Source organism: Paroedura picta, chromosome 5, assembly GCF_049243985.1.
Source record: "Paroedura picta isolate Pp20150507F chromosome 5, Ppicta_v3.0, whole genome shotgun sequence".
NCBI classification, from domain to species: domain Eukaryota; kingdom Metazoa; phylum Chordata; class Lepidosauria; order Squamata; family Gekkonidae; genus Paroedura; species Paroedura picta.
The window spans coordinates 70231354-70257835 of NC_135373.1; the positions used below are offsets into that span (position 1 = coordinate 70231354).

Here is a 26482-nt window from a genome sequence, read left to right on the forward strand (position 1 = left end):
TAGGTAATAGCTAATATTTTAAACTTAAAAGTCACTCTTACCTCTTGGTAACTGGCTATTATTCTAAATACCCTGAAGAATGTTTTGCTACCAGACAAAACAGCCTCGATTGTTGTTGCCAAGCTGAAGTCTCTCCTTGTGCGTCATGGCATTCCTAGGGTAATGGTCTCCTGTTACACTCCTTTTGCAAGTCAAATTATGCAGCAATTCACCAAATAATTGGGTATCATCTTGACACACTCCAGTACTCATCATCCTCAGTCTACTGGGTTATAGGAGTGCATGGTTCAAACCATTAAACATATGCTTGCAAAAGTGCTCCAAGAAGGCACTAATCCATTTGACCTTACTCAACCTCCAGAATAGTCCTTCCCTTCTCTCCTGCCAATTATTAATGGGACACCTTTTGCATAGTACATTGCCTGCAACTTCAGAAGCACTGTCTCCACACTACCCCACAGAGTACATACATACTTTCACCACCTCCAACAGCAACAGAAATTTTACAATAGAATAACCAAGCTCCAGGCACAACTTTGAGCTGCCAATGAAGTCCATGTGGCAACAAGCAAAGGCTGGGTACTAATAACTGTCACCCTAGGAAGGGATGAACCAAGAGCATATACAGTGAAGACCCCAGCCAAGCAACTTGCAGAAGGAACAGGAGGAGCTTGCAAAAGATTCATGCACTGAAGCCCCCCACAGATTTGGAGGTATGACAACCTGCTCCCACAGAATGCCTTCCTGGAAAAGACAGCACCGTGATGTCCAGTAAATCCCCAGAAGTTACTCCAGCACAGAACCTTGAGTCTATGCCTGGGGACACTGTTAATTCCACGCATCCTCTAGAACTGTCAACAAATCTACAACAAACATACATCCAGATCAGGAGCAGGTGGGTCAGTCGCTCCCCATGTAAATATGTTGATTTTGCTATTCAGAAGTGAAAAGTAATCCTCCCTGCAGAGGTGTGTGCTTGAACCTCTGATCCCACATGTGCAAAAGGTATTGTGTTTGGGGACATGTCATATAAGGCAATACCCATGTAAAGAAGGGAAATGTAGTATAAAGAGCCTGTCTCTTAAAGCAGTCCTAAGTGGAATTCCTTCCCTTCACATGAATGGGTATGTCTTCAGAGATATACTAGTTAGGATTCCAGCCCTTATTAAATCTATGCTGTTCCTTGTTTTGCTGCTTTGTACATTAAAGAAGACATGCTGCCTGCTGGGTCTCTCTGGCCTTAGGGCACACCATTCACCCATCTTCACAGTGAGTACAGAAGTGGGTGGGATCTGGGACGAGGAGGGACCTTCCAAAGCAACCATTTTATCCAGAGGAACTGATTTCTGACAACTGGAAATGAGCTATATTTTCAGGAGATCCCCAGGTCCCAACTGGGGACTAGCATCACTAAAGAATGATTGGTGCAAGGTCATCAATTAGGTTTCATGGCAGGAGAAAATTCAGTCCTAGATCTCCCTGGTCCCAGTCTAGTACTGTAACCTCTATGCCACATAGTTACAGATCTCTTTTCATGCCACTAACTGCTAGACAGTTGAAGAGGGATGTAGACAAACTGGAGTGTGTCCAGAGGAGGGCAACAAAGATGGTGAGGGGTTTGGAAGGAATTCCACTTAGGCTGGGGGAGTTCGATTTGTTTAGCCTGGAGAGGAGACAGCTGTGTGTGTGTGTGTGTGTGTGTGTGTGTGTGTGTGTGTGTGAGAGAGAGAGAGAGAGAGAGAAGTTAAGTAGTGCACTTGGATCCAGAAGGTGTCCATGTTTCAAAGGAATTAAAAAAAATTGTTAGCACATATTACAAACTATATTACAGAGTTATAATTAGAAATTCTCATTAATTTATTTTCTGCAACAAGAGTTATTAGATAATCTCACTAGACATTGTGCTATCAGAAAGAGATAATTATTATTTTATAGTTTAAAAACCTAGTAGTAACATCATACTTAAATATGTTTTTATTAAAATAATGAAAGTCCAGAAACAAACTAAAATAACATATCACTCCATCTCCTTCTCCATTCCATTAAATATATATAGGTCTATATATCATCTGTTCCAGAAATGCAACAAGAATTGATACAACACATTAATTTTGTAAATAGAGTGTATGAATGATATTTCCAGTTAGTGCAGGAAACACATAAAAGTTCTCAGAGGTGTGATTTATTTTATTATGGGATTTATATTCTGCCATCTTTTTGGAAACTCAGGCCACTGTCCCTGGAGGTAGGTAGGAAGAGAGTATTTTGGAAACAATTTTCGCAAGCTTATGCAAAGAAATTCTGTGTGTTGCAGGGACAGAAGAAACATTCTAAAGTCACATAATCAGGTAGAAGGAAGCAGGAAGGTGCCCAAACATCTCCATTTTCAAGACCATGGACATATGTGGAAACTGTATGCTCTTCTTTCCTCCTTTCACCAGCTCCCAAAGTACAGAACATGGTGCATGGTTAAGGAGAAAGGACACTGTCTGGTCCCCGCCCAGTTCTTTCTTTCCATCAAACAGATGGCCACATTCCATAATTTCAGGGTGCCTTGTACATACCTAAAAGCAAGATTCTCCCTTCCAATATATGTTGTCTCCTGTGCCAGGAAGATCTTCTCACCGAATTGGAGAAATAAAAGGACTCTGGCCAAAGTGGTGATGCTGTTCCATGCTTCCTTTGCACAGGAGAAATTTCTATAATTTTAATACTATCCACAGATCCAGAAATGCAATTGCCAGAATCCATATTTGTAAATCAGCATGAAGTGAAAAATCCCTGCATTATTCCAAGTGTTCCACATTGCTGAAGACTCGAAGGGAGGAGAGTCTCCTACTGCATGACAGTCTGGGTGGTGGAGACAGATCATACCCCTACTCCTGTCTGCATCTTATCTCATTCTGGGTCAGAGATAAAAGAATATAAAAAGCTTCCTTCTGGAAAGGCAGGATTGTTCACTGATTTGTCCCAGGCTTAGAAGCAAAGAGAATATAACATCTGATTGCTTCCAAGGTGCACAGTGAATGAATGACTCTGTCTTTCCAGGGGTTGCAAGGTGTTCACTCCCTTCATGCCATGTTGGAGAGTACTTGGATAGCAGTGATTAAGACGACTGCTATTTTTGGGTCCTTGCCAGCATGAGTTGAGTAAATGATTCTACCTTTTCTCCACATTCCAAGGGAAGGAAAGATTCAACCTTACCAGTGTTTGGATTTTCAGCTTGTAAAAGGTAAGAACTGACCCTCCTCTGAGACCTCTGGTGTGCCAAAAGATACTGAAAAGCTGGAATGATCAATCTGTCATTAAAATGTGTATCAAGTGCTTTAAGTACAAAAGCTCTTCCTAAATTCTGAATACCTGCACTAAAAAGTAAAACCATCAAGTGTTTCGTAGAGAAAAAGAAGACTACAATCATGTAACTATCAGAGTCATTATCTCTACCTCTTTTGTCATGAAAGGAAAATATCATAAGGTTCTCTCTACTGGTAAGGTTACTTCTCCTTTCTCAATTATATTTTGGGAACACAGACCATTTCTGCATGGAGGGCTAAAACACGAGTGACCTTCTGCTTGCAAACGCGGTACGGGAAACCTCACATTTGCAGTCCTCCTCACAGAGAGACCCCTCCTACGTTTTCCTTCTTCCCCATCACAGTTTTTTGCCTCCTGATGAGGCTGCAAAGGAAAGCAACATGAACTTCTCCCCCTGCTCCTTGGCTTATCATTCACAGTAAGTTACCAATCACAACACAGCAGTTTTCTTGTGGACTGAAACTTTCTCCCAGCCCCCCAGCCCTGAAATTAAACATTTTTTTAAAAAAATTTAAGGCACTGCGGCATTACTATGGAGAAACACTGGAACAATATGCCACCCCTGTCCCGTTTTTGGAATTCGTGTTCTTTTGCAGTTTATTTCTGTCTGGGTAGATTTCTGAGATTCTGAACATGGTCCCTGGAGCCCAAAAAAGACATTTTGTGTAAATGTTTGGCTTAAAAACATAGTGCTCAGACCCCTGCATGATTGGGAGAAGGATGCTTGATCACCTGCCCTCCCCCTTTCCCAGATAATTTCCCACCTCCAGAAAACAGAAACGTTTTTTTCCCCCTGCCTAATCCCAAAAAGACTGTGGACACTTTAAAGAAGAATTTATTTTACCTTTGACAATGTAGGTTTGCAGTTGCCGTTAAAGACCGTGCCATTAAAAAAAAAATTACTTGGAGCCGGAAATGGAGAAGGGAAGGTGGGTGCATGGGCAGGACAATGCTTCAGAGACTATTGCACCTTTTCCCCTCCATACGGACTTACTCCTGGCTGCTCACTGCTTGCTCACCGATGGTATGTGAAATTTAGGGTGGTGAATCTAGTTTTGGCTATTCCCCTAATCATGATCTAAAAATGGCCAAAACTTAACCCAGCTACTGGACAACCTCAGGATGCAGGCAACGTTATTTGGAGGAGGTTCTAAACGCCTCCAACATTCAAAGGCTGTCAAGGGGCAGAATCCTCATCAGAAATGGTCAGGGTACTGCAAGATTACCGTTATCAGTATTGGAATTTTATCATGAAAGAGCAAGTAAGCTAACAATATACAGTATTTGCTGGCGTATAAGACTACTTTTCCCCCTTGAAAAACATGCCTCCAAGTGGGGGGGTCGTCCTATACGCCGGGTGCACTTCAGTTGGGATAGACATAGCTGCCCATAGTGGCCCATAGTACTGTAATGTAATGTAACAAACTCTATATTTTGAGTGGAAATGTTGGGGGGTCGTCTTTACACCCAGTCGTCTTATATGCCGGCAAATACGGTAAATTATGTGGTAGGAGATTTGTTTATTAGTTCTGGAGACTATAAAACTACAGTAATTTACTGTATTTTCAACCAAAATAAAATCATTATAGTTTTTTAAAAAGATTTTATTCAGTTTGTTTATTCAAAGAATTTATATGCCACTTCTCTAGAGATCGGCTTGAGATGGCTCATGTTTATATGGCATGTTTATAAGACCTATTACCTGCTGAATACATTTCAATAAAAATACTTCAGATTCAGCAAGCTACCAAATTTGCTCAAGTTTTTCTACTTCTACTGAGTCAAACCCTTGGCCTACATAAGGATCAGCATTGTCTACTCTGACTGACTGCAGCTCTCCAGAATATCAAACACAGAGTTCTGTCGCATTTCCTGCTGCAAATGGACATCCTAAGGATTGATTCTGGGACCTTGTACAAGCAAAGCAGAGACTACTGAGCTATGGCTTACCCCCAACCCCTAGGGTGCAATCTCTATTCATGCAGCCAACTGGAAACAATTGAATTAGCCTCATTCCCAAGCTTGATATATGATCCTTGAATTACATGTAGGAGGTTGACTTGGCCCCTGATTTATACAGTAAGGCATAGTTGCATAAAACTAAAGCTTTTAGCATGTTTTCATTCTTATGGTTTTAGCAAGCTATGCTAAAACACACACACATACCATAAGACAATGGATCAGGCTTTCTTGACAACCCTGGAAGGGTTTCCCGAATGGGTAGGAATTATTATTATTATTATTATTATTATTATTATTATTATTATTATTATTATTATTGGATTTCTAGCCCGCCACTCCCTTAAGACTCGCAGCGGATGACAACATGTAAAAACCCCATATTGGGTGATATGACCTTATATAGTCATGTTTCCCATTTTCCCACTCCCAAAATGGCCAATGGTGGGCCTAGAGCGGGTAGGAAGTGGAGCAGTCTCAGGTGGGCATGTACACAGCTATGCATTCCTACCATATTCTTCTCAATTGCACAACTTCTGGGGTTTCTCAAAGTCTGAAGAATGTTTCAAGTGTTTCTCAATGGTAAAAATGTTGAGAAAGGCTGCAAAGGATCAATGTACAATATCAGTATATACTTTGTGGACACAGAATCTGCAATAATTTTATTACAAGCACATAACAAAAGATAATGGTACCAAGGCATTACAGTATACATGACTGTGTGTATATCCAGCAGTTACACAAGCACTTCAAAGAATCTAAATAAAGTATGTACAAGATTAAAAAACAATATGCAATAAAGGACCTATTAAATAATCAGCTGATAGAAAAGCTTTACACATGTACCTCTTTCTGAATACATACAATTGAAGGAATGTGTAAAATACTAGGGAGGAATAGGATCCTGAGGTTAGTGGATATGATTTGTTTACCCACCCCGATCAGCAAATATTAGCAAAGAACCCTCATGACATAGAACTCTCATGGATTCACACTGATTTGAAGAGATGACTACACCAAGCCTTCCCCATCACCCCACTGTGATCTGGGAAGAGTAGAAACCGACTAATCCTATATGTGGGAGTTTGGGGAGGGACATCAGATAGAATATTGTATTCCGTTTCTAATGTCAGGGTCAGACTATTTGTTATATTTATTAATCCACTCTTTATTTATTAATCCATTTATTAATCCACTTTATTAATCCATTTATTATCCACTCTCCGTAGACTCAAGGTGGGTTACAGATCATATAAAACCTCAATAAAACCCCTACCCCAAGATTAGCGATGTAACTCCATAAGTGGGCACATTGCTGGGGGCCATGAGGGGGATCACTTGCCCCCTTGATCCCTGTCTATCATGGCTGCTTAAGACAAGCGACCTGCAGATAGGTGATCCCCTGAGGGAGATTGTAAATCTCTCCCTGACATCGGGAGAATTCCCTCAGCGGCTCAAGCCAGCGGTGGTTTGCCCTCTTCTGAAAAAAACATCACTGGACCCGTGGAATCCCACCAGCTACCACCTGGTATTGCATCTTGCGTTCCAGCTCCTATCATTTTTGGAGGAAACTTCAACCCAAGATCCATACCAGTCTGGCTTCCGTCCTGGCCATGGGGGAAGACAGTGCTAGTCGCCCTGACCTCTGACGCCAGCTGGACCGAGGCAGGTCAGCCACCCTTGTGTTATTAGATCTATCGGTTGCGTCTGATGTGGTTGACCATGAGCTTTTGGTTCACCACCTTGCTGACACTGGGATTAGAGGGATGACCCTTAAGTGGCTAACCTCCTTTCTAGAGGTCACAGAGGGTTGCCATGGGGGATGAATTATCCGACTCCTTTGCACTCCCTTGTGGGGTGCCACAGGGAGCGGTGCTCTCCCCCACTTTATTTAACATATATATGCACTCTCTAGCCCAGTTTTTTAGGAGCTATGGGCTTGGGTGTCATCAGTATGCAGATGACACCCAGTTCTAACTCTTGATGGATGGCCAGACAAATCTCCCCCCAGAAACATTTGCCAGTTGTTTGGAAGCAGTGGCTGGAGGCCCAGGTCACCAGGGTAGCCCAGATGGCGTTTTTCCATCTCCGCCAAGCACAGCTTACTAGCATCCTACCTGCTCCCGGAACACCTGGCCACGGTGATCCATGCAATAGTCACTTCTAGGTTAGACTTCTGTAACTCGCTCTTCGTGAGCTTACCCTTGTCTCTGATCCAGAAGTTACAGCTGGTTGAGAATGCAGCTGCGTGGGTCCTCACTAGATCATCTTGGAGGGACCATGTTCAGCTTTTGCTGAAGCAGCTGCACTGGCTCCCAGTTTGTTTCCAGATCAGGTTCAAGGTTCTGGTTTTAACCTTTAAGGCTATAAGCGGCTTGGGTCCTGCGTACTTGAGGGATTGCTTACCCCCTTATGACCCCCGCAGAGCCCTTCGCTCTGCAGGTATAAATCTGCTGATAATCCCAGGACCCCGGGAAGCATGCCTGGCCTTGACAAAGGCCAGGGACTTTCAGTCCTGGTTCCTACCTAGTGGAATGAGCTCATGGAAGAGCTGCGGGCCCTGTCAGAGCTCTCTGAGTTCCAAAGGGCCTACAAAGCAGAGCTCTTTTAACAGGCGTTTGTCTGAGGCCAAGAGGTAGTCCTGGGGGTTAAGATCAGGCTCCCCTCTCCCCTAGGGTTGGGGCCAGTACTAGACTGGCCTTGACTCCACAGGTCCCCTGTGAAATCATCCCAATTTTCCATTGGTCATCTTTGGTCCACCCACCGGGTTCATGTGGGATGTAAATTTAAATTATATATTGCCATAAATGGTATCTGAGTTTTAGAATGTTATTTTAATGGGGTTTTAATGGGGATATTACTTTCATTGTATAGATTGTATGTTGAAACTGTAAACCACCGCAAGCCAGCTTTGGGAGCAGCGGTTATATAAATCCAATTATAAATAAATAAAAATTTAAAAAATAATGCCTTCCTTGATAACAACCATCTCCCTCAGTGTGGGGGTGGTTCGTTATAATACATAGCCTGAGGAGGGGCCCAGCAGTCCTGGTCTCAAGTGTTAATTTGTCAAGGCCAAAGTTCATGATTTTAAGTATGCTTGCATGAACATACACATTGAATGTCACCATTTTGGAAATATCTTTGAGGAAACTAGTACCGGGAATATACAGTTGTGCCACATTCTGTGGCATATTACTATGAAACCAGTTTCTAGAAACAGCTGTTTGTCAAGCACCTTGTACCTCAAGCATGCCAAGGATGCATCTGAAGCTGTACTTAAAACAAAGGATTCATAATGAATGTCCTACTATAAAGGATGGGGGAGGGAATTAAAAGTCTTAGAACACTTTTCCTGATTGGCACTGCTGATTTACAATTTACAAGAGCAATCCACCTGTCTAGAACAGGGTGGGGCAGTACGAAGCCCATCTTAAGGCAATTAATCCTTTCTGAAATTCTCAGCTATAATGCCTGGTAGTTTTTTGTTCTAAATCACGAACATTATTCATTTTATAAGATAAGAAGTTGTTACATTAGCTCTCAACACCACAAACAGGTTTTTTGAAAGAACAGATAACATATTAATCTGGGTGTCATGGAAACAAAAGCTGGCCCAGCTGTTCTCATAAGGGCAGCCAGTTAGAGAGCCTGTTAGTGACTCAACAAAAGAGTCTGTTGGACAGACAATAAGGAAGCTCTTTATGTAAAGGACTAGTTAGACAGAGGGCTATTTCACATTTAACTGTATAGCCTGCTGTGTGAAGGCATTAAGATAATAATACTAATTTCCTCAGGTTTTTTTATTTAAATCTTTGTCTCTAGATCCTTACAAGTTATATTCCTCAGAAATCTGGCAGGTGCTGTTTCACCCAACTAAAAGCATTCAACTTTTTTGTCTCCATTTCAATGACACAGATGGGGGGGGGGGAAATCAAGGGAAGCTGATAGGAGGCAGGTGATTTTTTTTAATATCGAAAAGAAGACCATAACACGGCGGAGTCAGAGGATGGTGCATTTTATTCAGCCTTGACCTTGAACTGGCATTGTGTTTGAAAGAGTGGGATGCTGCCACCCTGAATCAAAGGGACCAAATAGCCAATTGAAACATCATATCATTGAAAGGGTTGGAGATGATGTCCTAGAATGTAACTATTCCCAATTAATGGTCTTTCCTGCAATCAGGAGGCCAGATTAACCACTGTGAAAAACAAACGGCTTTGCATGTAACACACACTTACAGAAATGATGTTAGTGTGCAGGTTACATAATGAAAGTGAGCATAATACGTTTGTTTTCACTTTGGTAATCAGCCACACTGAATAATAACAGACCCCCAGTAGTTTCAGTATAACCACACTATTATCAATAGTTTTTTAAAGGGGTGGAGGTTCCCATCTCATTTCACTCCATTTTGTAAGTCGACCGTTCTTTAAATAGAAACACATCAACCTTGTTTCAAAGAGAGATGCCTTTGGGATGCCTTATGCACCAGACCCAGCTCTACGCACATCCAGCCAGCCAACCCAGCTTTGGAGACATTAAGGGAAATGTGAAATAAACCTTTTCTTCGATGGGAGCAAGCTGAACCTCCATTGTTCCATCAAACATGCTCTTCCCTCATCACTTATAATCCTGTCGCTCTTCAAACATCCTCATCGCTAATGCTTTAAATACTTCGTCTGCAGCCACAAGCTTCTCTCTCTCTCTCACACACACACACACACACACACACACACACACACACTCAAGTCAGACTGCGCCTTCTTTCCCATTTCCAGCATCCCTGCCTGTCCCTAACTGTTTTTGCTGCCGGCGCCTAAGACGAGGCAAAGGCGAGATGGTCGACCCTTCCCCAGCATCCTCGCTGCCTTTCCGAGAGCCGCGGCTGTCGCGTTCACAGCCCCGCAGCACAGCGCCACAGAGGAGGCGAGCAAGGCACGGAAAGATGCCCCCGAACCAGCCCTGCCCTCCCCCGAGCAGTCTACTTACACGACGACTCGGTGCCAAACATGGCTGGCTGTCTCCAGATGCTTGAGAGGGACGAGAGAGAGGGAGACGGAGCGCCTGAGAGAGCAGATGAGGCTGTTACACGGCAGGGGTCATGAAGCCGGACAATGCAGTCCCCCGCACTGCTCTCCAGCCGGCAGAATAGCCTTTCCCAAGCCTCACTCTAGCAGGCTGCCTTTCCTTTGGGAGCAAAAAGTGGGTCTTCTTTGCAGGAGCACCCCAGGCAGGGCGGGGGGAATTTTAATACCAGTCGACAAGGGAAGGCTAGTGTCTCCTCTGTTGATGCAGCGAGGCAGAAATAGGTAGCAGACACCAGATACTGCAATCCACAGCCCCTGCTCTCGGTAAGACAATAGCATAGCTAATGCATACACGGGGTGACGTCAGAACACTGCAAAGACTGACTGCTGTTAACCACGGGCACAGGGGGAGTCTGAATAGAGGGAGCTCTGCAATTCAAATGGGAATTCTTTTGTCACAAAATGCAGAAGACAAAGAGCCACACACATTTCCCCTGCCCTGCTGATTAGAAGGAACCTTCTGCATCTTTTAGGACCAGGGACAATACATTGCTCCTTGATACATTTTCTCAGCCACTGCAAGTGCCTCCTTGCTAGAGCATCAGCTACAATCATTTTATTTTTTAAAGAACATTCAGTCCCCAAATGCTCTTAGATTTTCAGTATCTTTATTGGAACAGATGGTATGTTGTTTTTTATAACAAGGGGGGGGGGGAAGGACCATCTGGGTTTTTTATTTACCAAGAAGTGCTCTCTAGTAAGAAATCTATATTTGAGAATACCTAGGTAGACAGGTACCTGGTGGAGCAGGGTCTTTACCTGGGTTTTAAACCAAAAAATACCCAACATTTTAATAATGTAAGAAACAGAAATATTCCAAACTTCCATCCTGCCAGTGGGTGGGGTGAGGGGCTGATGCACATAATATTGAAATCATCCCCACCCTGCATCTTCCAGAAAATAAGAGTTGGCCTCACTTTCCACAGATAAACCAGATGGCCAATAGCCTGTAAGAGCCTAGGAGTCAGTGCAGTATTTTCATAGGGTCAACACATAAAGAACACTTGCACTCCTCCATGGCCCTTTTGCTTTTTCTTCAGGGTGCCCTCCCCTCGCTTATGCACAAATAGAGATACTGCATTTCTCTCTCCCGCTCTACCTTTTTATTCCTCCCTCCCATTAACCCAGCTGGTACTCCTGCCATTTCTCTTACCTCTACCTCTCTTGTTTATGACTAGAAATGGGTCACAGGACGCAACATTTCCCCTGTACAATTTACTACAGTGTTCCCCATAATTACAAATGAATGTTGATTTTAATTCCAAAAAACAAAAGGTTTGTCATTTAATAACACTGCCTTGCACTTTGATGAGTTTTAATGGCTTTTGCTTTAAGATTTTGCAGTGATCAATGGGGCTGTCTACAGTTTTTGTGCAACTATATTTCTGTTGCAGTTCACTGAAGATGTCCAGTTTGGCCCAAGATCATCAGCGCTTGGGAGCTAAGCAAGGGTTGGACAAGATCAGTGGATGGGAAACTGCCAAGGAAGACTGGGGTTGATCTGTGGAGGACAATGGAAACCCATCTCTGCAGAACACATGCTTGTCCTGTGCAAAGGATTGCCAATGATCAGTTGAGATTTAGTGTCACCAACTTCATTTCATTGAAACACGCCTTGAATAAATCTTCGTTGGGTGCTACTGGACTCTGATTTTAATATAGACCCTGTTTTTCTTACCAGTGGGGACCCAAAGAAGCTGAGATTACTCTCCTCATTACTCTTCCTGTGATGTAGAGAGAGTAGGGAGAGGCTGAGAGTGCATGAATGTTCCAAGGTCACCATGTAAGCTTTAGTGATCAAGTGGGGATTTGAATGGATCTCCCATATACTAGTCTGACACAATAAATCTGAACACCGCCCGCGGCACCACGGGCGCTGCGGACTAAATAAAAGAGTAAGGGCTTTAGGGGCAGGATGTGTCTGGGATGAGGAAGGGTCCGGATTGGACCCTTCCTCCAGACAGCCCATCGGAGGGACCAATTGGCAGGCGCTTCGCGCCTGCCAATTGGTCCCTCCGATTTCCGCTTCGGAGCAACTGTGAGCCGTGCGCAGGCACAGCCTGTGAGCTGAGCACAGCCTGTGAGCCTTTGCCGGCGGCCTGATGCCGGGGCCTCACTTGCCTAACGCCCGCTGTATTCAGAACACAGCGGGCTTGATTATTACTAGTTATAAATAAATTAAATAATCAATAGAAACATGCCTCTCTGGCTCACAAGAACAATAGCTTAAAAATCTACAAACACGCACACATATTTCCAATACAGTTGATTAATACTGCCATAAGTTTTTATAATTTTAATTTGATTTGATGTTTGAAGTTTACTGCTGAAGATGTTTTTATTTTTTTAAAGCATTCAAAGAAAATAAATCAACACCAACTCCACTTTTCCTTTCCTTACAAATGAGAACAATAGATTTGCTAAGTGAATTTTCAGAGACCAAGAAGGAGCCTATATGAATCACTATCAAAAGAGCTGAAGACCTGAATTGAGGCAAACAGGCATGAAGGCTCTTCGATTACTGTCCTAAAAGAGCAAAACAAGAAAACCTTTTTAATAGCTTCCACTGAGAGTACACAAGCAATGGCAGGCATGCCATGTAGAGACTGCTGCAGTTTGCAAACTGAAACAGTACTAAGCACTTGCACAGCTCTGTGGATTGTCATGACCTTAAGGAAATTACCTAGATGCACTTGGATTTGTAGCACAGGTTAATAAAATGAGATCAAGCTGAACAATAAGACTTTACACATGGGACAACAGTCTTTAGTGAATCTCTGTGACATTTTATAAAACACCACACAGCTCTTTCTCCAAGACTTTAATCCCTAGTATGCCTAGAGGACTGTGAGCAAGAGGAAAGCAGCTTCCTGACTTTTCCCAAAGTGCCATAAATAAGTTTTGGAGAGGTAATGGAAAGATAGGTCCAGAACAGAGCAGATGTAACATTTTGACATGAGAATAAAAAAGGAACCCAGTGGCACATTAAAGACCAACAAGATTTATTTCTGCACTAGTAATTAAGCCCGCTGCAGCTTAAATGCAGCGGGCGCTAGGGTGGCATTGGATTTGGGGGGGGGGTGGCAGTGGTCTGTGGGCGGACTGTAGCCCGTGGAGGGGAGGGCGAGACAGTCCGGTGTCGTCCGGGGGGCTCCTATGGGCGTTTGGCGGTGCGGGCTGTGCCTGGATCGTGCGAGGAAGTGGAGCATGGTCGTCGTCGGCGTGTGAAGCGTAGCGGGAGCAGCAGTTGGAGGCATCCATGACTTTCCATGACTGGAAAGCACCGCACGCCGCGTGCAAACTTGCAAGCCCACTGGCGCATCACCTGCCGCTTCCGAGCCGCCCGCAGCCTGCTGGGGGCGCGCGCATGGGGGATACCAGCCGGTGGCGTCACCAGGCGCGGACCTCGGCCGGCCGCTTCGCTCGGCCCTTCTCTGTCTTAAAAGGACAACGCTACGCGTATGCAAAACAGCTCGATTGAGAAGAGAGGGGAGCCGTGGGAACAGCGCATGCGCATGGCGAAGGGAAGTTGAGCCCCAGAGTCCGGAAGGGGCTCGCTCGCACGCTTGCAGCGGAGACACACAACAGGCGCCGGACGACGGGGGAAGGTTGCGGCGCGCGCACCACGGCACGGCCACGCGGGTTGCGGGCGGTAAGCGCTTGCCTGAGGGGGCTGCAGGGGTCGGCCGGGCTGTGCGGCGCCCGGCGAGCAAGTTTCCTCCTCCTCATCGCCGCTTTTCTGCGGTCGAGCCTCCTTGTTCCCCGAAGCGAGCTGCTCGCCTGGGGAGGAGGGCTTCCCCCGCCGGGACGGGGCAGCTGGCAAGGCGGCGCTGGCTGCAAAGGAATGGGCCCGGGACAAAAAGTGCCGTGTGAACCAACCGGCCGGCGGACTCGGCGCCTCCGCCACGCCGCTGGCATTGTTGCAGGGCGAGCATGCGGCTGCTGATGCGGACTTTTTCGAGAGGGAGCCCAGGCATGGGTCGGGAGGGGGATGGTGGCACGGTGGGGCTCGTGGGCCGCTTCTCGGCTCCTGGGCGCTCGCGCTGTCTTTTGCAAAATCCGGAGTTTCACTCTGCAGCCATTGCACGGAGCGCTGCATTCCCCGAGTTGGAGGTGGCTCGCTCGGAAAAGTTGGCAGCGGCCAGATTGCAAGTCCCTCGCGCGGGTGCTGACAATGGGCGGGCAGGGCTGGCGCGGCTGCCGGAGGGGCCAGGAGCGCGTTCTTTCGTCGGAGCTCTGATGGCGGCGTTCTTGCGGCAGCGGCGGTCTGATGCGGCGAGAGGCGCTTTGCGCCTCTCGCTGCGTCAGGCCGCCTAGCAGGGAGCCCCGGCAGCCGCGCTCCGCGCGACTGCCAGGGGCTCCCTCGGGCGGTGGCATGACGCGGCGAGAGGCGCTTTACGCCTCTCGCCGCGTCAGGCCGGGAACAACTGCGAGCCGCGCTGCGCACAGCTCACAGTTGCTGGGGCTGGGAATCAGAGGGACCAATCGGCAGGCGCTTTGCGCCTGCCGATTGGTCCCTCCGATAGTCTGTCGTGAGGAAGGGTCCAATCCGGACCCTTCCTCATCACGGACACATCCCGCCTCGGCAGGCCTTAACGAATTATTTAGTCCGTGGCGCCCGTGGCGCCACGGGCGGTTTAAAGATAAGCTTTTTTGAGTCAGAGCTCAATTCAACAGGGAATGCCATAGAGCAGTGGTCCCCAACCTTTCTGAGGCTGGGGACCGGCAGGGCAGCGGGCCGTGCCCGCGCGGGCAAAATCACGCATGCGTGGCACTTTTGTGCATGTGCGCATGCACAGAAGTGCTGCACATGCGCAATTCGGCCATGCATGGCGCATTCGCGCATGCACGGGCGCGGTCCGTGCATGCGCGATGCGCGGGCGGCGGCCCTGATTTCCTCTCCCCGCCCTCCCGCAGTAAGAAGCTTCCCGGGCCGCAAGCTTGCGGCCTGGGAAGTTTTTTACTGCGGGGGGGGGCGGGGAGAGGGAGCCGCGGCACCGGGCTGGCACCCAGGACCGGGCCGCAGCCCGCAGGTTGGGGACCACTGCCATAGAGTTCATTCTCCAAACTGTCACCTGGAGGTCTCCAGGTCCCACTTGGATGCTGGCAAACCTAATAGGAAGTAACAGAAGTACTGCTTTTAATAAAATCCTGGGTGGAATATGCAGAGTTTTAGGAAGCTATAGTGAATTCGGGATTGTCAACCACCAGGAGGGACCTGGAGTTTCCCCAGGTTCTGAGTTTCCCCAGAGTCACAACTGTTCTCCTGTGGAGAAAATGGCTATTTCAATAGTGGACTGAATGGTCTTATACCTTTCTGAGGTCCCTATCCCTACCTAGGCTCCACCCTTAAATCTTCAGGAATTTTCTGTTTTTTGCTTGTAATACACACATTTCCCACACATTGTAACCCCTTGTTTCCCAGCAACAAATGTCAAGAGATCTGTTACACTTATTTGACTTGAGGGGTGGAAAGACAAATTTAAAATCACTAGCAGAAGGCAGAAAGTAGGCTGGCTGATTGGTTTGTTAGAATTTGTTCAGATTGGATTCACAGGAATGCTCTAGTCTAAACAAATATATCTAACAATTTAACACAGCTTAAATCAACATTTTGTAAATATTGCCTTTACCTGTACAGTCTATGAATACCTAACTGTGGAAGATTCAGTAGTGTCTTTAGACACCTTTGTTGATCCCAACAAACATTAATAGGAATAGTACCATTGTTTGTGTGTTTAAGAACAGGTTTTCCCACATACTACAAGAAAACATGCTGTGTTGATCCTTATCTCTGAACTGAATTACCAGTCCTAGAACTGTTTGTCATACATATGCCTTACCTGGCCCCAGTACAGTGATCCAAGTGCTGATCACCTCTAGGCTGGATTTCTGAAACTCGCTCTAAATGGACCTTCTGTTATCCCTGAACCGGAAACTCTTAACTGTTGCAGAATGCAGCAGCCGGGGTTCTTACTGGGACATCTTGAAGGGCCCACATCCAGCACACACTCCAACAGCTGACTACCAGCTGACTACCAGATCAAGCTTAAGGTTCTGGTGTCTTTCAAGGCCATATGAAATCTGGGCCCTAAATACCTGAGAAACTGCCTTTCCACCTATGCTTCACAGAGAGCGTTACATTCCACCAACACCAACAATCTGGTGATCCCTGCCCCCAGGGAAGCTTGCCTGACCTCAACCAGAACCTGTGCTTTCTCTATTTTGGCCCCTGTATGGTGAAATGAGCTCCCAGATGACATCAGGGCCCTGCCAGAGGTAAAACAATTCTGTAGGGCCTGCAAACTGGAGCTCTTCCATGAGACTGTTGGTCGAGCCAATGGAGCCTACCACCAATCAGAGCCCAGAGGCCCCTCCCTCCACCAACTGCACTCAAAGAAAAAGAACTGAATCTGCAGTGCAGCTGCAGTGCACTAAAACAGAGTCCCATTGTTGAACATTAAACTGGAGTGACAAAACCAAGTTGTTCTATATTATACTGTATTGTATGAAAGTTTGTTTGTTTGTTTACTAGCTTCAAAGCCTGTTCCTAAGAAAGGGCCTTGAAAAGGTCCCCTCCCTTGACCCGGCAGCTTAAGATGGCCTTGGGCTGCAGCTTGCAGCCAGATCAAGCGGGGCGGGGGCTGCCCAGCTCGTTAGCAGGGCCAGCTCCATAGCAGGCAGTCAGCAGGTCGGGAGGCCCTCATTATCAGGCCCAGCCTAGCAGGCCAAGAGGCCATTGTTAGCAGGCCCTCCACCACTACCCTTTGCCCAGGGCCCGCTCCTTTTACCTGCTGCTGGCTCCAGGCACTGAGGTACATCTGAAAGTAAAGAGGCTAGAGTCCAGGGACAGAGGACGGGAGCTGCAGGGGCAGGGCCAATCAGGGTGTAGCCAACTTTGCTGGCTGCACCCTGATTGGCCCTATTTCATCTTGGAGAGCCAGACACGTTACACCCCCCCCCCCCAAGCTGTTTCACAAATATATAGAGGAACCATGGATAAGGATTACATTTTAATACCGCCCTCCTCTGAGTTGATTGATGCAAGTTCTTACTGTTAAAAATGTTATGCATTTCAAATCAAGATGTTGTACTGTACTATACTATGAAAGTTCCAATATAAGAGAAATATAATAGAAATATAATAAAATAAATAATAAAATATTAAAAAATCAATAAACACATACATACATAAACATTAAAGTAAATATCTATCTCCTAACATATCAGTAGTACTATCAAGGCTTGGTCAGCTACATTAACTATAAATTTAGCATACCTGTGAAAAATGACGGTTCCAGAATTTATTTATGTATATAGAAATTAATTCTGGGTCTGTCATTTAACATTTGTAATATATGTATAGTTTGATCTGGATAGCCCAGGCAAGTCCAACCCCATCATATCGCAGAAGCAAAGCAGAGTTGGCCCTGGCTAGGACTTGGAAGACCTACCTCCAAAGAATACTGGGGTCATGACATGGGGGCAGGCAATGGCAAACAACCTCCACACGTTTCTTGCCCAGCAACCAGACAACCTGGTTGTGTGGCTATCTCCTAGCTATCTATACAATAAATAATAATAAACCAACAAATAAAGATTTATGTATTCAAAGTACTGATCCACAAAATAAAAGCCATACACAGGTTAAAAATGTAGCCAAATCTGAAAGAGTTTACTCTCCATCAAATAACCTCTGCAATAAAACCATCTTATATGCCTTCCTGAACATGATAAGTGAAGGCATCTACAGAAAGCCCATGACCTGTTGCCATCTGTACTGTCTTATGAGTCAAGCTAGAAGTTTGCCTGAAGAATATAGCTAGTGTGGGAGGGTATGCCAGGAGATGAGGGTTTGATAAGTATTACTATTATTACTAGCCTTCAAGCCCTCTGCAGGCTAAATGCAGCAGGCACTAGCAGCGGGGAGCTTTAGGGGGGTCATGAGGCAGGGCATTGGAGCTGCGGAGAGCTCTCCTGGCTTGGTGGTCAAGTTGCTGGGGTGAGGGTGGGCGGCATCGTGTTTGGGGCTGGCGGGCTGTGGCGTGAGGGGGTCCACCCTTCTTGGCTCTGTCCCTTTTCACTGTATTGTAGAGTTGCGGTCCAGTCACCAATGCAAAGAACTCCAAGTCAGCAGTGTACAGTAGATACTGTTTAATCAAGTTCTTCCAACATTATAGCACAATGCTCTGCATTCTCCCTTAAGCTGAGTGCAAAGAACACAGCACACCCCGTGTCTCCATCCTCTCCATTTTGTCTCCCCCTGTAGCTCCACCCTTTCTATGTAAACCTCATTCCCCACTTCCTGTTCCTGCTTTCGTAGGGCGTTGGCTGCATCTTTCCCGCCAGAGTCTGGCAAGTATGTCTCATCTGTTCTCTATAGGTTTTTACTCCAGCTTATTAACGCCCCTGCCCTTACTTTGGGAGTTATGGGAGGGGTGCTGGCCTCCTGGTCCTCCCTCCCAGCTTCCCCTCTATGGGCTTGCCGAGGTCTCGCACCTGGTCCAAGATTGTCTCTGAGAACATAGGCCGGATTCAGGGAAGCCTCAGTCCTTCCTTCTGTGTCCTTTCTCTTTGTCGGTTGCCCCTCCTAGTCTTCCCCGGCCCCCCTCCTGGCTTATGTTCTATGGATGGTGGGAGCTATAGGGGTGTGGCCAATCAGGGTGCGGCCAGGTTTTCCCTATTCCAACTCAGACACCCCGGACTCGCTCCATCCTGAGGGCAGTTTCACAAATATTATTATTATTAAGATTTATATACCGCCCTCCCAGCAAGCTGGCTCAGGGCAGTGTACAGTATTTAAATATAAAGCTATTCAATTTAGGCCAATCAATTAAAATTAAAAATGAAAGATTAAAATTGAACACTTAATTAACAGTAGAAAACTAACAATATCAGAACACAGCAGCATCAAAGAGTATACCCAGATTCCTGGTTGAGTGTGCAACCGAAAGCTGCACCTCATGCAGGCAGGACAAATATGGGGACATTAGAATATAAAGGACTTCAAAGATAATAACTAGAACTTTGAATTAGGCACAGAAGCAAATAGGTTACTAGTGTAGCTGACACAGCACTGAAGTTGTACTTTCCAAGAAGTGGATCCCAAACTAAAACTCAATACCACATATTGTATCAATTGAAGCTTCCAAGAGATCTCCAAAGGAAACCCCATGTGGCATTCTTTACAGTAGACCAGGGGTAGTCAAACTGCGGCCCTCCAGATGTCCATAGACTACAATTCCCAGGAGCCCCCTGCCAGCGAACGTTGGCAGGGGGCTCCTGGGAATTTTAGTCCATGGACACCTGGAGGGCCGCAGTTTGACTACCCCTGCAGTAGACCAACATGAAGGTTACAGTCATATGGATCAGTATGGCTAAACAGGCAAGCTCTAACTAAGGAGCCAGAATGCAAACTATATTTTACTGAAGGAAAGCTCTCTAAGAAATATGACCAACCTGCTTATTCATTAACTAAGTTGGATTCAAGATCATCCCCAAGTTGTTAACTTGATCTACTAAAGTAAGTTTAATCTCATCTAAGTCTGGTTGGTCAATACTAGCCAAACACTCTGACCTCTCAACTTGCATTGCCTCTGGCTTGTCTAGAAAAAACACATTTGTGTTTATCCTTGTTGTACTAATAGGATAAGGACTTTCTGAAAACTATTCCACAGGGTAGGAATGACCCCATGGAAAGCTGTGGTGATGGAAAGTGCCATCAAGTCACTTTATGTGCTTTATTCTCTTACAGTGAGGAAGTTGCTTTGAAGATCAATTAATAAAACAAAACAAAACAAAAATCTGCTTCTGTTTCTTGCTTTCCATACATAGAAAGCTTCAAAATCATTGCACTACATTTCCCAGAATCCTTAATGTCAGCTACAGTTTCTCAGCTCCAAGGGGTCAACAAATTTGAATTTTATAGTATTCACAGCATTTATAGGCTGACCCCTAGTGTCTGCTGTAAATAAAGCATATTCATGAATCATCACTATGATCAACCCTTTTCTCATAATAATCAAATTTGGTAATTAAAAGGTAAGTAGTCTCTGCCTATCAAAAGGATATTCCTTGAAGGTGGAGATGTGAAGCTCCCAGAGCATGTAAGTTGCCTGGCTCCTAGTGAGCATGACACAGTATCTCCTACTATATTTGTTCTGACTGCTGGGGGGAACAGAGCAGGGTGATACAATGAAAATAATAATAATAACAACCACAACAATGACAACAACTCTATTTTTATAGCTGCCCTTCCTGGTTGGCTCAGGGAGGTTTTAGGGAGAGATGTTGTTATCAGCATACATTGGTCAGCTGCTTCCACATATGACTGACATGGGAGACTCTGTGACTGGTGGATTCATGGAGTGCCTTGATAGAAGATAAAATGGGGCAAAGTAGAAGGGTGCATACCACTGAGCTCTTTACAGAAAGGAATAAAAAAGAGATATGCAAATAGATAAATAGTTTCCAAGGTAGATGGTTTATAATGACTAAGGTTGATAGCAAACACCACCTTCTCCCTGTATTTCCTCATCTCCTTGTGCCTATAGCTAGCCTTCTTTCTAAAACTTCAGAGGGTAACTCCACTGAAGCCTCTACCACTAGTGTGTGTGTGTTTAAAGCAAATAACTGCTAAAAATAAACATGCTACTGCCTCACTCTGCACATTCCCTAAACTGGATGCTTGTTTAATTTTCAGTGCACATCAAGCACTTGCTGAAGAATACAAAATAAATGTTATTCTTTGCATCCTGAATGGTTAGAGAAGATGGCAACCCAGAATGACTGCCAAAGCTATAACTAGATAAATGTATGTATGTGTGGAGGATAGAAGTTATGTGATAATGCTTTCATAAGTATCGGGTCCCTGATGGCAACCTACAAAAATAGAGCTGAGAGTGATCCTCTGATTTAACATATGAAATTACCATCACTACACATTGCTGCTTTGATAGACAGACAGATGTGCAGCACAATCCTGAGTTTGTATTCTCAGAAGGAAATGTTTTGCATTCAGTGGGCCTAACTCCCTAGTATGTTTAGAACTTCAGCCACACTCTACCAGAAAAAAAAACTCTTCTCCTCTTGTTCTGAACAGAAATACAGACTGTGCATGAGTACTCATTGACTTCTATACTTTAAGAGGAAATAATAGAAAAATTAATTTTCCATCCACAAGGTTCAAACTTGGAGACTTCTTCAGGAAAAAGTCTCATGGAGGTATTCTCAACCTCCTAGCTAGGGATGATCCTCATGAATTAACTTATCTCTTCTCCCACCCCATTGTTTTGTCCAAATGTACCATTTCATCCCCCAGACACACACACAGAACTTGAATTGCCAACCTTGCTTTAAAGAAAAATGATTTAAAAATTACACCCAAAAGATCATATAAATCAGCATTAAAGATGCCCTAAAATTAATTTACTTTGATATAGTAGATATTTAACTACTGAACTTACCTTATGTGTATCTGTACCTTATGCTAAATACAGCAGACAGACAAAGCAATCAAAGGTGACTATAAGCGATACATGCAAGACACTTTGAATATTTTACACCAATATATTCATATATTATTAAGCAAAAGAATCAGCCTAGGACCACCAAGCTTTCTCCTCTTCCCTTATAGGCACTAACCAGATGCTGGACAGCTCCTTTTCAAAGTGTGTGTAACAACATGCTGTGCATGCCCCATGGAAGCCTCCATCTTCTTGTGAAAACCAAAAACAGCTATACTTTAAAAGTTGGGGTCAGCAAAATATTTTAAATGAAAGTGGGGGTCTATGTATTGCTGAAACTTGAGAACCATTGCTCTGTTTGATAACTTCAATTGTTACTCAGAGAATATTTTCCAACCATATGATATCCCATTTGAGATAGAGTGACCAGAATTAAAGTTACAACTGTTATAGAAAGGTATGACAGTTTACTCTTACAATTCTGGTATTTGTACCTGCCCAGTGAAATTGATTCAGTGGTAGATTCAGAGCAGAACACGAGACGATACTTCACCAAACAAAGCATTATTAACTTAAAACTACCTAAACTTGTTTTTATCTTTGGATTTTGCAGCAGTAAATTGCATATGTTATACACATTCATGGAAGATAAAAAAACTAATGGGCAGTATCATACCATGATAGATAATGCCATAGGTTCCATTAACACAAGAAGCTTTTCCACAGGCAGAAAAACATAGGCTAGATATCAGGAAAAAAAATTTCACAGAGTAATTCAGCAGTGGAATAGGCTGCCTAAGGAGGTGGTAAGCTCCCCCTCACTGGCAGTCTTCAAGCAAAAGTTGGATACACACTTTTCCTGGATGCTTTAGGATGCTTTGGGCTGATCCTGCGTTGAGCAGGGGGTTGGACTAGATGGCCTCTACGGCCCCTTCCAACTCTATGATTCTATGATTCTACTTCTTGTATCGGAGGAAAGTGCCACAGTTAGCTAAGTTCAATGGTATTATACCTCTTTTATCTGATGAGGATAATAAATGGAACCTTCATGTTTAAAGGCAGTAGACTATTTTTTTATACAGTACAACAATATTCTAACCCCACCTAACCCCTCCCCCCCCTGGACTGCTATGGTTCCAGAGCGATGGAATAGTCTTTAACTAAGTGCTGGAGTGTTGGAGGAGGGGAAGATCTCCCCTATCCATCCACCTGGCCTCAACCAAATGCCTGCAGAAGAGCTCAGTCTTGCCAGCCCTGCACCCTCATCTTTTCCAGGAGCTCATTCCGCCAAAAGGCCTTGGCCCTAGCTGAGGCCAGGTGAATCTCATGGGGGCTGGGGACCTCCAGTCTGTTGGCAGTTACAGAACGTAATGCTCTGCATGGGGGATAGGGAATTAAATGGTCCTTCAGGTATGCTGTGCCCAGACTGCATGAAGCCTTAAAGGTCAATAACTGTACCTTGAATTAGACCCAGTATACAACCAGCAACCAATGCAGCTACCTCAGCACCGGCTGGATATGGGTCCTCCAGGATGAGCTAGTGAGGACCATAGCAGCTGCATTTTATGCCAGCTGCAATTTCTGGGTCAAGGACAAGGGTAGGCCTGTGTAGAGTGGGTTACAGAAATCCAGCTGGGAGATGACTATTTTACACCAGGAATATGGGGCTAATATGTAAACTGATTTCTGAATCCCTGCTGTTAGGCCTAACAATGGGAGGAGAGAAGGCTGTTTCCTGAATACCCTACCTATAAGTTTAGCAGATGCATTTGGCTGGCTATCATTACAAACAGGATTCTAGTTAACTAAGACTGGTTTAAAAGAAAGAACTACAGAAAAAGGAACCTGTGAAAGGACTATGCATATTCACACACACAGCTTTAGGTATCACTACTTATGTTCTATCTTGTGCATCAGCTAAAATCACAGGTGAGCACCATTTTAAATTTGTATTCCTGACCAGCTTTTTGCATAGCTGAGGCCTTAACAGCATGGCCTGATTCTTAAAAAACAAACAACTAAAATAGAATACACTATTAGAGGAGACATAGATTTAACAATCTTGTATAAACCTATATCAGTGGTCCCCAACCTTTTTATCATCGGGGACCACTCAACGCCTTTTACTGAGGCCCGGTGGGGGGGGTAGTTTACTCCTCTACTCTCAACCACTGCCCTAACGCTCTCTGATCGCTATGGTAATGTTTAAACATCCCTTCAAAATAAGATACAGACACGCCACAACAATGAAGTGTGTTGTAAAGGGCTGGGGGGGGGGGATGAAGTAAAGGGCTGGGGGGGGGGAGAAGGTGTCCTTCGGGGCCCACCTCCAATTAGTTGAAGGACCACATGTGGTCCATGGCCCACAGGTTGGGGATCGCTAACCTATATAACATTTCATTCTCTAAAAATAAGAAATAAGAGGCTTCCATTTATTTAAAAAGTGAAATAAATTAAAATCTGAACCTGTAGGGTTAACCAGTGGAGGCTGGGAGAGGGAGGCAGAGACCAGGGAAGCTGCCAGTGATGATGTGGCATTAGTTATAGATTTCCCCTGGTTGTAACATCAAGCCTCTCTAGGAATTGCTGAAAAAACATTCCTGAGTTCAATTGAAAGTGCTGGTTATGACTTTAAAGCCCTTCATGACCTGGGACCCACATATCTTAAGGACCATCTCCTTCCATATGTGGCTGTGTGTCAGATATAGTCAAACAGGCAGCCCACTACATAGCATGACCCACCTGGCACCAACCAAAGCCTGGGCCCAGGCCTTTTCCATTGTGCCTTTGGCTCCCTGAAGAGATTGAGCATAGTGGGAAAAAATGGATAGCCTGATAAATTTTGATTCTTTAAGAATTTGGTCCAGGCCTGTAACTGTAAGCAGGTCACAAACTGATCTTTCTGTGAAACTATGTGCTTTCAATTAGCTGCAGATTGAACTGTCCTTGCAGCATTTTGCACCTGCATCCTTGAAGCTCAGTAGCTGGCTAGCTGGGATGTTTAAATATAAAAGGTTATTTCTTGTGTTGTTGCAAATTCATATATTGATAAATTAACCCTTATGTTTGGATGGGTTACGGGAAGTCATCCTTTTTGGCTAAGCCCCTGAATGGTCATTATTTTCGTTGCTATCCTAGCGTCAAGAATTTCATTGGCCTAATTATTAATTGGCATATGAATTTGATTGGCCCTGTTTAGAAAAGTCCACGTAGGACTTTTCCCATAAATAATCCAATTTTGTCTTACCCCCTGGTCTCACCCCTTTTGCCAATCCTGCTTTGTTTGGTGGAACTCTGTCCCGTTTGGATTTCTTGGGTTTGACCATCTGAAACTCTACTTATGCTCTATGGACTTTGAAACTCAACTCTGTTGTGAGTATACAAACATACTGAATATGTTAATATAAATTAAGGTGCCCCATTATCTCCCCTACTAGGAAAGGCAGTTTATTTTAGAAAAAAGCATACTGAGTAATAATGTAAATTAAAAGAGAGAGTGAAGAGAAAGAATAACGGAATATTTTTCTCCACTTGTACTGATTTGTATTTCCAACAATCCCATCCCTTTAAAAAAACCACCCTACTCTGCACCACTCATAGTTGACTTATGAAAGAACTACATTTGGCCCATAGATTACTTTAAAAGAAAATTAGCAAATTCACAGGTCACGTCTATGAACAGTCTATTTTTATTATTGGATTTCTAGTCCACCCTTCCCTGAAGGCTCAGGGCATATTACAAAATTTTAAAACACAGGTTTAAAACAATTTAGTTATGAAATAGTGCCCTCATGTACAAAAGCAGTAGTATCACTTGAATTGTGGAGCAAACTGAACACCCAGGGCCAGGCTATGCTTGCAAAATTACAAAGGTAGTCAGGCAGCTGCCAGTGACAACTGAATCCAGACTTCTCTATGTAGACTGCTGTTCTTTCTCACTCTTTTTAGTTCAAATTATATTTGTGTGTTTTGTAAGATTCCTCAAGTCCCCAGGAGGGAGAAAACATGGGTAAAAATAGGTATGTCAATAGATCAAAACAGATCAAAAATTATCAGGGGTGGGGGAGATGAAAACGTCCCTGAGATTTCCTTTTATTACATCCCTATAAATAAATATAATATAGGAAGAAAACGGCTCAGTAGCCTTGCCAAATATCCCTCCCCTCCTGCATACTCTGTGAGGTTCCCACTTCTCTGGAGCAAACAAACCCACCATTTATTTCAAGGAGAAAACAGGGAGGGGGATAACTATATGCCCTGTCCCTATTGAAGCATCTGGGAAGCAGCTGGTTACCAGGGTCGATGAGGTACCGCTAAGGCTCCCTCCCCAGTCCTATCCCGATCTCTAAGTGTCCTCCAAACTCCACTGAGGAAGAGGGGGGAGTAAAGGCAGTTACCAGCTGCTCACAAAGTAACGGTGGTTCGTAAAGGGCGGTGGGAGGGGGAGAGAGAAAGTTTCCAACAGAAGCGGGGTGTGTGTGTGTGTGTGTTTTTGCCTCTTTGCAGGCGGCGGCGGCGGCGGCGGCGGCGGCGGCGGCGGCGGCGGCTACCCCCCCCCCCCCGCGCCTTCCCGCTCAGCTGCCGCCGGGCCGCCCTTTCTGTTCGCGTGCCTTTCCCGCCCCAAGTTGCCCCCGGAGTGAAGTTGGAGCAGGA

At 44.9% G+C, this 26482-nt stretch overlaps 1 protein-coding gene across 4 annotated transcripts in view; it reads right to left on the reverse strand.

Moving 5' to 3' along the window:
* Positions 1-26482, reverse strand: part of ST7 (suppression of tumorigenicity 7) — a 103278-nt gene that overhangs the window by 76536 nt on the left and 260 nt on the right. Inside the window, exon 1 of one of the 4 annotated variants that reach the window (XM_077338433.1) lies at positions 5786-5854. The exons of 2 other annotated variants lie outside the window; for them this stretch is intronic. Coding sequence is in view for 1 of the 2 variants with exons in the window: in XM_077338432.1 (XP_077194547.1) it covers positions 10267-10288 (22 nt within the window). In the remaining variant the exon portion in view is untranslated. Of the gene's footprint in view, positions 1-5785; positions 5855-10266; positions 10643-26482 lie in introns of those variants that run through there. One more of the 4 variants, XM_077338432.1, reaches the window with a different exon arrangement.